Source organism: Ochotona princeps, chromosome 5 (assembly GCF_030435755.1).
Source record: "Ochotona princeps isolate mOchPri1 chromosome 5, mOchPri1.hap1, whole genome shotgun sequence".
NCBI classification, from domain to species: Eukaryota; Metazoa; Chordata; class Mammalia; order Lagomorpha; family Ochotonidae; genus Ochotona; species Ochotona princeps.
Window position 1 is genome coordinate 54612822 of NC_080836.1, and position 14141 is coordinate 54626962.

Sequence of the window (14141 nt, forward strand, 5' to 3'; positions counted from 1 at the left end):
TTCTCTCCGCCCCACTCCCGGCATCCCCCTTTTCTTCTCGCGTCCCTGCTCGCCACGCAACACGCCCCTTCTTGGCTTCCTCGAGAGGCAGCGCCTCCGGGTCAGGTGATTCCGTCAAGTTTAAGGAAAGGGGCGGGGCGGGGGCGGGGAGGGCCGGAAAGGAGGGGCGGGAACACAAGACCACCCGGGCGCTGAGGATTGGAGAAAGCGCCTTAAGGGCGGGATCGGAGAGCCTCCGGAGCGTCGTCGTGGTAACCCCGGAGCTGCGACGGGCCGTGCTGGCCGCCCTGCTGGAAGCGGGAGCCGGGAGCAGGTGGCAGAGGGCGCGGCAAGGTGTCAGGCTTGGCCTGCGAGACGGCTAGTGGCTGGAAAGCAAGCAGGACGAGGTGTTCTAGGTGTTCGAGTCCAGCTCCAAGCGCTCACTCTGTTTCCGCTGCTGTCATTTCCTGGTCCCTGGTAAGGGAGGTGGGAAATGAAGGGGAGGTGCGCCTCTAACCCACCTCCCGGCCATCCTGAAACCTGGGAGGGGGAAGCTTCGGTTAGACTGAGGTCTGGCAGAGGCAGAGATCGCCGATAATAAAACGAGTAGGTTCTGAAGGGAAAAAGAAAAAAGCCTTTACCCCGAATGGGTTTTCTTTGAATGTTACTAGGCCATAACCTATAACTGGTTTTTCCTAGCTCCTGGTTTCGGTATGGCATTAGCATGTAATTACGTTTAAAGTCATTTACCAAAAGAAAATACATTGTCTGTTACTGTATCACCATCATTTAAAAGTATGCAATGATTTGTGTGTAAGAGCATACATATTACAGTATTCCATTTTATGCATTTTCCGGTGCAGATAAAACGGTTTCAGTTTGAACAAATCACTTTAACCCTTTACAACTGCAACAATCCCTTACTCATGTTTCCTAAAGGTCCAAAGCACACCAAATTAGAAAATGACACAGCAGCCGCACCCTTTGCCTACAATGCTGTCTCTAGATGCTTGGGTCTTGGTAAGGTCAAAGAAATGTCAAGTTGTTTGTTTTTAAGTAGGTATAGAAAGATCATTTGATCAGTTTAACATGAGAACAAAAGAAACCATCTTTACAACTCTGTAATTGGGCTCGGCAGCGTGGCCTAGTGGCTAAGGTCCTCGCCTTGATCCCATATGGCTGCTGGTTCTAATCCCGGCAGCTCCACTTCCTCTCTATCTCTCCTCCTCTCAGTATATCTGACTTTGTAATGAAAATAAAATAAATCTTTAAAAAAAAAAAAAAAAAAAAAAAAAAGAATGGGTGTCTTTGGGCCCGGCGGCTTGGTCTAGCGGCTAAAGTCCTCGCCTTGGAGGCCCATGTGGGCGCCGGTTCTGGTCCCGGCAGCTCCACTTCCCATCCAGCTCCCTGCTTGTGGCCTGGGAAAGCAGTCGAGGACGGCCCAATGCATTGGGACACTGCACCCGCGTGGGAGACCCGGAGGAGGTTCCGGGTTCCCGGCTTCGGATCGGCGCGCATCGGCCCGTTGCGGCTCACTTGGGGAGTGGATCATCGGATGGAGGATCTTCCTCTCTGTCTCTCCTCCTCTGTGTATATCTGGCTGTAATAAAAATGAATAAATCTTTAAAAAAAAAAAAACTCTGTAATTGATACAGGTACACTCCTAAGAACTCAGAAGGAAGGGAAATAATTCTTACTATTACTTTTTGATTCTTATACAATGTAAAGCTTTTAGTGTTAACTGTAGGGATGTTGGTTGTTAAATTAGGCACAAATTAAAAAGTATGATATAACGCTTCTGTGAAAATTTGCATCATCTACTAAATGAGCTTTTCTCAGTGCCTAGTTTTTAAAATATATATAGATATAGGTTTCTAAGCTGCAGCAAAATAATGACTCCACACCATATATTCGTTTCTGGTCCACATACTTGTAGAAGAGGCAACTCATTCTTACAAAATCAGTTGTGAACTACCCATGAAGCCTGAAAGAAACCGTATTATTAATGAATCAATTGATTGGAAAGAATTATTTATTGGAAAGTTAGAGATCTTCCATCTACTTGTTTACTCCCCAAGGGGCCGCAATGGTCAGGGCTGAGCCAGGCGAAAGGCAGGAGCCAGGCCAAAGGCAGGAGCCAGGAGCTTCATCCAAATCTTCCTTGGGGGCAGGAGATGTTCTGCTGCTTTTCCCAGGCCATTCATGGGAGCTGGATTGGAATTAGAGTAGCCAAGACTTCTCTATGGATGAACTGGTGGTATCCATATGGGATACTGGCCTCATAGGTATTAGCTTTGCTCACTGTGCCACAATGCTGGCACCAAAAATCAAACAGTTAACAATTTAGTTCTTAAGTTAAAATGAGGGTAGGGTACCATCCCAATATCATGTTTGTCACATTATATTAGTGTCAATTTAATGATGATAAAACAACAAAACCTTAGCAATTCAGATTGTTGATGAAAATGATATTGGACATAATGTGTTATTGACAATCACAAACTGTTAGGTGTAGAAAACATTGATTAACATGGTACTCTCCTTTATCCCCAAAACATCTAATGCAAGAAAAAGAAATATCACTCAATTAGAGCAGATTTTAAAATTTCCTCTCCTTGTTCCTGCTTCTTCACTCTGTTGTCAAGTATGTGATAATGTCATGCTCTACCTAGACTGGATGGAAACACTTGCAACATGGATCATGCCACAGCTGAGAGCTGAAAACACAATCCAGGTCACCCTGTGGGTGACAGGAATTGTCTGAGCTGTGGCTCAGCGCCTGCGTCTGCATTAGCAGATGCCAACATCAGATATCAAAGTCAGGTACTCAGATGTGGGATGAGCGTCTTAACTACCAGGTTAAATGCCAAGCCCACTAAAGTGCTGGTTATGAAAAATCCCAGGAATCAGCAGTCAGTTCTAAATGCTTTCAGAGCCTTGCAAATGCCTCCATATGTGGTCTTTTCACCTTGCTTAGAAGCATGATAGAGTTGTTAATCCATTAATCTGTACTGCTCATAAATATTCTAGAATTCTGCACCATGTGCAAGCTAGGGCAAAGAGAAAGAATGAAAATTTTAAATAATAACTTTCCCTTTTTCTTGATATTTTCATCTTTTTGAAAGGCAGTGTGAAAAAAAACAGAGGTAGAGAGATATTCTACCAGTTTAGTCACTCCCTAAATACCAGCAACAGTCAGGGCTGGGTCAGGCTGAAGCCAGGAGCCAGGAGCTCCATCCAGGTCTCCCGGCTGGGTGGCAGGGGCGCAGGCACACAGCCGTCATCTGCCTCCCAGGATACGTTAGCACAGAGCTGGCACTCAGAGCTGGGATGTGAGCTTCCCAGACAGCTTAATGTGCTGCACCCCGCTGCCCATTCCAGAATTCATTATTCAAACATAGTTTCTGAGGTGGCATTTGGTGTAGCAAATAAGACGCCCACCTTTAGAGGCCCAGCTTCAGCTGCTACAAGCATCTGGTGAAATCAACAGTTGGGCGCTCTGTCTGCCTCTTATAGAAGTAATACATTTTAAAAAGACACCTACCTCACCCGTGGGATGCACCCTGTGTGAAGTCACAGAGCCAGCAGCACGGGAGGGGCAGGTGGGGCCTCACGCGTGCACCTGGCTGCAGCTCCAGGGGCCCTAGCCTCTCCCTGGCTGCGCAGCATGGGGCCCACCCACCCTCTGGTGCCTCGGCTCCCACTGTGAGGGACACCCCCGGCCCCACCGCGCAGGGCCTCACCAGCCCGAAGTCAGCCTGCTGAGCCGTGTTTAGGGCATGTATTCCTGTCCCACACACCAGTGTTTAAAGAGAAAAAAGTGACCTTTCATTTTTTTTTCTTGAGACTTGAGTGAGCAAACTGCATACTACTGATTTTCCTAAGAACAGACTGATGGCTGCGGAGTGGGGCAGGTGGCTGCTTGCTGGGCCAGTGGCAGTGCTGGGTCTGGCCATGCCCCGAGACCCAGGGCCACCCACCTGTCTGCCATGGACACTAGCCCCTTTCTACCTTCTGTTGAACCACTACGATTTGGGGAGAGAAACAAATAGAGCTTTTTGATAGTGCGGTAAACAATGATCTGAACTATTTTAGTAACAGAGTACTGGGCCTGGTTGTGATAGTGTCTACTTTGATGAGCTAGAGAAATAAAGGCCTCCTGGCTCGCAAAAAAAAAAAAAAAAGACACCTACCTCCTACATTTTGGAGTACCTGGTTTGCTTCCTGGCTCAGCTGTTGATTCCTGCTCCCTGCTAATGGGCTCTTGGAGGCAATAGTAATGGTTTAATAATTAGGTTCCTGCTGCCCACATGAAGACCCAGATTGAGTTTCCAGCTCTGTGGCCCTGACCCAGGCCAATGCATTGCAGACAACTGAGCCGTGGACGAGTAGAGGAAGCTGTCATTGTCTCACAAATAATTTTAAAAAATGAAAAAGCAAACAAAGGTTCTGCTTGTCTATAGCTAAAACTCAGAATATAATAACAGGGCATCACCTATGTCTTCCTTGCACAGCCTTTCCTGGGCTGAGGGGAACGAACCTCTTCATTTTTCTCTTCAAGATACAGCCTAATTCAATGGACGAATTGGGATTTTATCAGTGGGCTCAAGAGATAGGGGTGTGTGTGTGTGTGTGTGTGTGTGTGGGCTTGGGGAAGCAGGGCATAATTATAGCCAATTGAATCCTAGGGATGACATTTTGCAGCACAGCCTCAAGACATTTTAATTGATTTTCTTGGCAACTTCTGTCTCATGGCAGATCTTCTTGGCCCACTGACAGCCCAAGGTTTTCCTGAACATTTCTGAATGGCTCATGTTAAAGTTACCTCCTCAGTACCTGTCCTCATTGTGCAAATTTCTATTCAGAATATTTCAAGTATAGAGAAGTCCAGCCCAAATCCTTGGGTTATCAAAAGAATGTATAATGTATATAATCAATCATGGGGCAAAAACTAAAGATCTGTATTTATCTTCACAGCATTCCCATGAGTTTAAGCTAGCTTCAGTACAACCATCCTAGAGGGAAAACAGAATTTAACATTGTTTTTATGTTAGCTCTCACCTAAATCTATAGTGATCACCATAATTATATTCTGCTCTCCACATACCACCAAGTTATCAGTAAGAGTGAGTGAAACCCTTTCTGGTATAGCATTCTCTGGCATTCCAGTATCTACCCTTTTATGCTTCCCGTAACCAGTCTATTTTGCCAAGCTGATGCCTACATGGTATCCAAAGCCATGGATTTCTTATGCCAGAAGCCAGATCATGTCTGGGGGTGGTCCCATGGGTCCTCTTGGGTCCTTGGACTATGTTCGTTCCAGTTACCTTCCTACTGCAGTTAGGTCAAGTGTCAACTGATAGCTTTGTCTCTTTGCTCTTAGAGTATCAATATGTATTAGGCATAAACATACCAGGCACTGTTCTTGGCTCTGGAGTTACCACTACAAATAAGGCAGAGTCCCTTAAGGAGGATCTTATGGGAGGAGGGGTGAGGAGACACATTACATCTATCAAGAAGCAGATCATTTACCTACTAGCAAGTACTGTGGAGAAACCAGCATGAGAACAGAAAGTACTGAAAGTTTGTGTTGTTTGATAGAGAGCTCTGGAGGGGTGGGCAGTTCTGTGAGCTGTCCCGAGAAGATAATGCTGAGTTTCCAGTAGCTGGAGACTCGGTCAACCTATGTAGCTACTTGAGGAAGCAAATCCTGGGACTCAACTACAAGAGGAGATCCTGGCATCTCCATGGCTGGGCGGTGCTGACTGAAAGCCATTGCTAAAGCAACAGCCACTGCCAGCAACTTCTGATCCTCTGGGTGCCTGTGAAGACCAGTTGTACGGTGCTAGCTCTTGCTAACAGGAGCAACCGCGAGAGCCCTGGGATTTATGAGTCTGTCTTGCTTGCTGGCAATATTTATGATCCCTCGAGGAGGAAGACCTCAGTTACTAAACATCCCTGAGGAGATAACGTTACTTACTTGCGTCATTCAGGAGAAAATACACATTCTTGTCTGGAACCTGGACCAGTTTTTAGAGATTATAAACAGATTGTTGGCTGAAAGTATGTGACCTAAAGTGATGGGGTGGGGGAAGGGGTATAAAGGTGGGCAGAAAAAAGAGAGGAGTATACATAAATTCATGCCATCTGCTTCTTAAAAGTCTGTACAAGCAAAGGTATTAAATAAATCCTGCACAATGGGTAAGCTTTGGCTACTAGTAGCTATACCAAAGCAAGTCAAAAGCACAGTGTTGCTTTTGGTAGAGAATCCAAATACCACATTTGTGGCAGCAGGAGAGGATGGTATTACATGTGGCAGAGATTCGTCCTCAATGTGAAGAATTGGGCAAGTAACTGGCAGGCCATGTGTTTGAGCCCCAAGTCCATCGTATGAGGAGCAGACATGAAAACACCTTACCTTCCAAGATTTTGAACTCCAGAATTCTTTACATTTCTTATCTCTTGAATCTTACAGAACTGGATGTTCCACTTGAGACCCCTGAGCCCTTGAGTCATCTTATAGCCCAATGTGTCACCCTGCTGTCTTCATGTGTTCCTTATCCTGCTTGGGGTTCTTAGTCATTTCGTTGAACACTGTGCCTGTTTACCATCCGCCCAGTGTCCTCTCAACATTTTCTAGTGCCAATGACAGGCCCCCCAAATCTCTATCATTCTATGCATCAGTTCATACTAATGAGCTCTCCAGCATTGCTGGAGTCACAAAACTAGGTTGGTGGTTTTGTGTACAGAGGTCCTTACTGTTCCTCTGTACATCATTTATTTGCCATCTGTTAAGAACTCATCACATCACCCAAATTTGCCTTTTCCTTGTCATTCCTAAAAGTCATATTAAAATAATTAAAACATAGGTTTTGTAACAAAAAGGTCTGGAGTTTGGTCCCAACTACCACTTACTGGCCTGTGACTTTGGGAACTGCTAAACCCTCCTTAGGCCTATTTTTCTTGAGTTTGAAAATGAGAAAAAATCCTAATTTTGCAGGGTTATAGTAAGGGCTAAATGACTGTTTTAAGGTATCTTGAAAAATTGATGCAAATTGTGAAAAAAAAAAAAACTATATACAGATTTCAAAACTTTGTTGTTCCCTAAACTTTTCAGCTGTTTTCCCAAGAATTCTAGATGTTAGAATTACTTGAGACACAGAGCTCTCATGTGCTGGTTCTTCTCCCCACATGCCCACCGTGGCCTGCGCGTGATCTCACCCAGAAGGTGGGAGTGCAATCCAGGTCTCCCACGTAGGTGGCTGGTACCAAATTACCTGAGGCATCATTGCTGCCACTCCATTGGCAAGAAACTGGAGTCTGGAGCTGGAGCTGGGAAGCAAACCCAGGTACCATGATGTGGCCAAGTCGGCTCTTCCCTCTAGCAGACTGCACTTACTATTTTATCTCCTCTCCTCTATTCAGTTCCCAAGATCAAGTTCTTTGGCAGACTTTGGCAGACTGGATTTGATTGCTGGCTCGAACTCCTGATCCCAGCTTCCCCTGGGAGGCAGTGATAATGGGTTAAGGATTTGGGTACTGTCTCCCATGTGACTGCATTCCTGGCTCCCAGCTTCAACCCCAGCCACTGCAGGCATTTGGGAGTAAATTGGCAGGCATGAGCTTCTTCCCATTGGTCTGTTTCTGCCTTTTAAATAAGAGTTAAAACACACAATATGCTCATTACACCATCCTCGGCTTGGCCCTCATTACTTCTTAGGAAAGCTGTGCCAACCACTGGTCACTGCTGAGCCCCAGCCTATCCCACACTGCTCTCCAACTAACCTTTACAGAATAGCTCTGAACTTTGAATGGCTGCCTGTGGCTCCAGTCTACCTTTGCTGCCTTACCTCGCACTACAATAGCATGCTTCTCACGCTGCCCACTTGGCAAAATACTCTTCTGGCCTGTCATTACACCAGTTCCTCAAAGTTTCAATTTTTCACAGGCATCCTTCACTGAAAAGTGCCTCTGCCCTGAATGAGCATTGTGGAATTCACCACTTCACTCTGAACTTTATTTGCAAACATGTCATATTCGTAGCTAGAAGATAAGCTTCTCTTTAGTTCAAAGACTGACTTCATCCTCCAGCTTACTATTTTTTGTTATTCTCAGAGGCATTAAAATTAAGTCTTAAGGGAATGAAAACCTGAAATAACTTTGGGAATCACATTCCAAGTAAATAGAGTTGAACTGGCACTTTACCACTGTAGAATGCTTTTGTCTGCCAGTTTATTTCCCATTTGATGTGAAAGTAACATCTTTATCAGCCTCCATTTGGAAATTTAAGCAGTTAGCAAAAGCATTTACTATCAGTATTTGTTTCCAAAGCTCATAAATGAAAGATGGTACTCCCTATAAAAATGATGCACAACAAATTTTTCTCTTGAGTTGATGTATTCCAGTGACACATTTTCAATGTCAGAAAAATTTTTGTTACTAGAAATAAAACTTGGAAAGATATATTCCATGATATTGAACCTTCTTTTGATGCTGTTATTTTCTTTCCCCTCCTGGTTTGCAGTCATACCAGTTGCACTTACAGTTGTTGTTTCTTGTTCAGTAACCTGAAGACCATGCAGCAGTTTTAAATATAAACATTCTTTTCATTTTCAGATATTCCCTAGCTGGGCATCTCTTGTAAAAACCTGTTCCAGAATTAATGTTTCAGGCCTTTTAACCACCAAGCCAGCACCAATGAGTCATCAATAACTTATGACTGATTTTATTTAATATTAACTTGAAAGAGACTAGTTAACCTAGGTATTCTAAATGATTTTGCTGAGATTTTGTACTAGATACTGTTACAAAGTACAGTACTTTTAAACTGTAGTAAAAACAGGTGGAATTTGCCACTTAAATCATACTAAAGCATATACAACTCTGATAATTATTAGTACATTTACAATGTCATACATCCATTACCACTGTCTAATTACCAATCTTTCATCATCCCAAAACACCACCTACACATGAAGCAGTCACTCTTCCCTTCCTTGCTTGCTGATAACCAACTGGTATTTTTTTTCTATAATCCATATAAATGGAACATAAAATACATGGCCATTTATATCTGGCTGCTTTCATGTAGGGTTCACTCGAACACTCACCAACATTTAACATGTCAATCATCTCATTCCTTTTTATGGCTGAATAATATTCCGCCATATGGACATACCACATGGTGTTTATCCATTCATTAATTGATGAACATTAGGCTATTTTCACTTTTTGGTTGTTGTGGTTAGTGAACCTGTGAACATTTGAGAACCAGGTTTTGCTTGAACAACTGCCAACTCTTTTGGCACATAACCAGACCTGATATTACTGGTCATGTAACAGTAGTGCTGTTTAAGAAAAGTCTAGGTTCCAGGAATTTACATAATAAAGCAAATAAAAGCTCAGAGTGGTTCTAACTCTAGCTTTTGGGAGTCTCATTTTACTTCATAAAATGTAGCAAGTTTTTGTGTAAGTTAGTCATTTTCTCATGTAAGCATAAAAATTACCTGGGAAGCCTTTTTAAAAATGCAGACTTCTAAATCCAGTGCCAAAGATATAATTCAGTAGTTTTGGATGCTGAGCAATTGTATTTTAAACAAGCATCCTGGTTCAATCTGATGAACATGGTCTTCCCACTTGAGAAATTCTGAACAGCTCTCTCACAGCTGAAATCAAATTAGGCAGAAGACATTAAAGGAATAAACTGCAACTTCCCTGTCTTCTTAATCTTCAAATAAACCCTGAAACTTAAAATGGGAAAATAATATGATACAGTATATTGGCCAGGAGAAAAATTCAGTCTTTGTATAGGAAACATTTTTTTGTATTTTACTAGAAGTGAGACCAAGAAGAGACATGTAATGTTAGAAGTAAAATTCCACAAAATTACCATTCTGAAGACTCCTACCATAAAATGTCAACATTAATAATTAAATATTGCTTTGGCATCTGTTGGGTTTTTAAAAGCTTTCAATCCAGCTTATTCTTTGATAATCATTTTTAAAATAAGAATTCTGTTCCAGTATGAAACTAGCTGCTAACTAAATTGAATCCTTTCTTTGAAGAGGCATCATATATTCACAGCTGTTAACATGAGATTTACTGAGCAACATTCCTCTCAGATCTACAGCTTTAGACTCGGGGGCAGGTGAGGGTGGGTCCTAAAAAGCCAACAGGCGTTATTTCTAGATCTAGCTATTTAAAGGCAGCTAAGTTAATCCTGGAAGATGGTTCTGCTTTCAAATATTTTAACTCATTTTGGCCCTAAAAAAAAAAAATCTTGAGCAATTTAGGAATCTTGGTTTAATTAATCGTATTTAACATAAGCTTCAGTTATTTCTCCTTTACATAAATCAACAAAAGCCCTGTTAACTACAATGTGAAGAATACTCTACAAAAAATAATTTCCATAGAAATGACAGTGAGGCCTTTCTCATCACTGGGGGCAGCTGCTGCAGCTTCTTCTGCATTAGACAGCCGCAGCCTGAATGCATGTTCTTCATTATGATGATCTAGATTTAGGGAAGTACAAATCACAGCAAAAATTAAAGTTTTCATCTTTAATGAAATGACTTTGGAAATAACGCACATTTCCATGACACCAACACTACAGTTTTCGGAGTCACATTAAAGATACACAGAATTACATCCGTAATTAATATGAATGCCAACATTTCAAGCAGTAATTTGTTACATGGCAAACAAAATCAAGAAAGCAACCATCAAACAAAAGAGACCCATGGCTTCAGACAAGGCAAATCCCAGGATAGCATATGAGAACAGCTGCTGCTTCAGCGAAGGGTTTCTAGAAGAAACACAATACAGGACTGTTACTCTGAAAATAGTGGTCTTCACATGTTTGGTCAATGTCAGAGAATCAGGGGGCTTCTACGGGCATCTGTAAATTGGAAAGCCTTTAGAAGATTTACCGGGACCCTTTTTGCTGCTGTCTCTGCTATTCCTATCTCCCTAACACCAACCACGTGACACAAGGCTATGGCACTGTCTCCAGGTGTCATTTTAAGTGGTTAGCTTAGATTCATTAGAAGGGGTTCTGACAGCCTTCTTATCCCTATGAAAAATATGTTCTAAACCTTCTAAGACAGTTTAGAAATAAGACCTTAAATCAGATACAATTGCTGCTTTCCAAGAATTTGCTCTATTAATCATTCCCAATACACGTAAGCAGTTAAAGGCTGCAGATCCTGAACTCAGACTGCATTAAAGTTCATTTCCTGCCACTCACCAGCTACAACTCTAGGCAGGTGGTTTAACCCCTACAACGCTGGTCTTTAGAGTTGTTAGGGTTAAGCAAGATGATGCACAGAAAGCCCTCATAATGGAATGCAAGACAGAGCAACACTTAACAAATTTGCTACTATTATCTCGCTAGCTTTCTAAGTTTCCAGCTTTTTCTACATTAACTTACTGGGAGGAGAATGATTACCTGGCATAACCAATGATGAGGCTGCCAAAAACTGTTCCAATACCAGCACCAGAACCAGCCACTCCTACTGTTGCAGCCCCTGCACCAATAAATTTGGCAGCAGTATCAATGTCTCTGCTGATTGCACTGGTCTGAAACTCCCTTCGGATTAGTTGAGACACACCATTCTGGGCCCCATTAAACACTGTAGAGCCCTAGGGAACAGGAAATAAAGGCAAAGGTCAACTCAGCATTCACACTTGTCAGTGATTTCAATTACGGTCAAAATGATAATTACTTATTTTTGTAGCTGAATGTGAATAGGGAGTGGAATGGGTATAACAGGAAAGAAAAAAAAATCAAGAGCTTATTAATTCCAACCCCAAAGTTGAAAATCAATAAACAGTATGTATGCTTTTCAGTGGAGCAGGTTTTTCAACAATCATGGCTATCATAATCTTAAATATAGGCAACTCAAACACTATCTCATGAAAACCATAGATTGAGTATAGCTATCTCATTTCTACTGTTACCACCTCTTACCTCTCCAGTCCTGGCCTCTGGCCGGGACAACACTGATGCAGAAATTGGTCTGTATGCAACTCTGGATCCAATTCGGATCTAGTAAGGAAAAAAAAAATGGTTCCAAGTTCAAGAATACAGGTGAGACTTCACTGACTTCCAAAGAATTAGAGACCTTCCTGTACTGGCTCTTCCCTTGGCTGTCATTCTCAATGTATGGAATTTTAAGAAAATGTCATGCTAATGAAACTGTCAAACCTGCTACATAACTAATTTGTAATACAAAAAGCCAAGGAACAAAATTGGTCCCCTAACAAGCATTATCCTTAACATTTTAATTATTCTACTGCCATAATTCAGGCCAGAAACAAAAGCAATAAACACCCCAACTTCTTTGGTGGGTTCAGGAGGATCAGCAAGCATTCCTGGGAGGGTCACACTTGTCATTTAAAATAGCTCAACAGTTTATAGCAGCCCTCACCACCTCCCAGCTATTCCTGCATATCCATTAAACATAAAGTTTTAAAAGGGGTTTAATCAATTGCACACCAGCTTAATAACTGAAGAAATACTTTGGCCATAAGGACAGATTCCGCTCTGGCTTCCCTGCCCTTGACTGTCCACTACAGTAAGGTCACAGAATAACCCTTTCAGAAGCAAGTCCTGATTCTCTTAAAGACAAATCCTGCAGACGAACACGTCACCGAAAAGCCTGCAAAATGATTAAGGAGGGGGGAAAAAAGTCTGTATCCCACCGCTGAGCAGACAGTGGGCTCCCCCTCCCCCACGCGATTCCTCCGCCCACACATGGCGAGGCGAAGGCCCTCCCTCTTGCAGCAGCCAGTTTGACCTACAGCTAAGCACCGGAGTGCACTACTGCAGACAACTAGGCCTCCCCGGCCCCCCTGCAGCCTCAGCGGGACCCTAACCCTCTCGTGGCCCCTAACCCGACAGCAACCCGCGGAGACGGGGCATGGGCTGGGGCTGGGGCCGGGGCATGGGAGGATTTGACCTACACAGAGCAGGAGCGGGGCCTGACAGCTAGGCCTCAGCTGCCCCGCACCGCTCTGGCAGTGGGGCAAACGGCGGTGTGAGACAATCCAGGACTCGGAGAACAGGAAAGGGCATTGGGCTAAAGGGCGAGGGCCCGCGGATCCCCGGGAAGACGGTGCACCCGCCAGCAGGTTGCCCCAGTCAACCACGCGGACACTGCAGGCCGGGAGGCCCGGCCCTCAGGTGCCAGGGCCAGCCCGGGCTACGCACCAGAGCAGGGGTGCAGGCGAGCTTGGCGCAGGCGAACATCTTACAGTCTTCGGGGCGGCGCGGCAGGAGGATGTGGGTGATAGGCGACGTGGGATCCTCTCTGCGGGAGGCAAAGAGGCTTAAGGTCAAGTGCCCTCCAGGGTCCTGTCCTTCCCACCCGGGCCCCAAGGGTTCCCGTGCACGCCGTCACCTCGGGCCCCGTGCCCGCTGAGGTGGCAGCAGAATGAATGGGTCCCTCCTGAGCGCTGCTCCGCCCCGGCCAGGCCGGACTCCCGCGCCTTCGCTTACCTTCCCCGGCACAGGCGGCGGCGGCGGCGGCAGAGGTCGAAGGAGTGGGGCTAAGCGCGCAGGCGCACACCGGCTCTTATCCGCGCCCCAGCACCCGGATGGAGAAGGCGGGGTATCGGACGCGCAGGGGGAGACGCTCAAGGTCACTTTGGAGTAACTTTATTGGTAAACGGCGCCGGAAGGACTAGGACGGCCGTCCGGTGTTGGTGGGCGGGGGAGCTGAAAAGTGTAAGACCAAATTCCTCGGCAGAAAGGACTGCAGAACCTCTTTGGCTTTTGGTTTTTCCTGGCTTAAGGACGGTGGATCTTCTGCTTAGGATGACAACCTGTGAAACTCGGCCTTTACTTCTGTTTAGGGACGCCTTTCCCGGTCCTCCCCTGTAGAATAGAACTGGAGTGCTGGGGTAGGAGAGAGCTCAAGGGGGTGTAGCTCACCACTCCAGGAGAAATTAGGGTCCGCAACAACAGGAAGTTGTATTCCTCCCAAATAACCCGCGATAGGATCCCAGAAGTCCGACTAACCCTTCAGGTGAGAGGGGCCCGCCCTAGAAGTACTGGGACACAGGGTTGAGAAAGTTAAGACAGAGCTTTGTGACTTTGGACACGAAAGTGCTTTCCTATAAAGTGAGGGTGTGTGCAGTGTTTATCTTCCAACCCTGTGATT

General features: G+C 44.6%; 1 protein-coding gene across 1 annotated transcript; it reads right to left on the reverse strand.

The window, feature by feature from the left end:
* Positions 1-10523: 10523 nt before the first annotated feature.
* On the reverse strand, positions 10524-13326 carry ATP5MC3 (ATP synthase membrane subunit c locus 3). The gene is made up of 4 exons (XM_004577039.3): positions 13190-13326; positions 11948-12025; positions 11426-11619; positions 10524-10783 (listed from the first exon to the last, which is right to left on the reverse strand). The coding sequence occupies exons 1-4, from the start codon at positions 13226-13228 to the stop codon at positions 10669-10671; spliced, it is 426 nt and encodes a 141-aa protein (XP_004577096.1). The 5' UTR covers positions 13229-13326; the 3' UTR covers positions 10524-10668.
* Between the last annotated feature and the right edge of the window lie 815 nt (positions 13327-14141).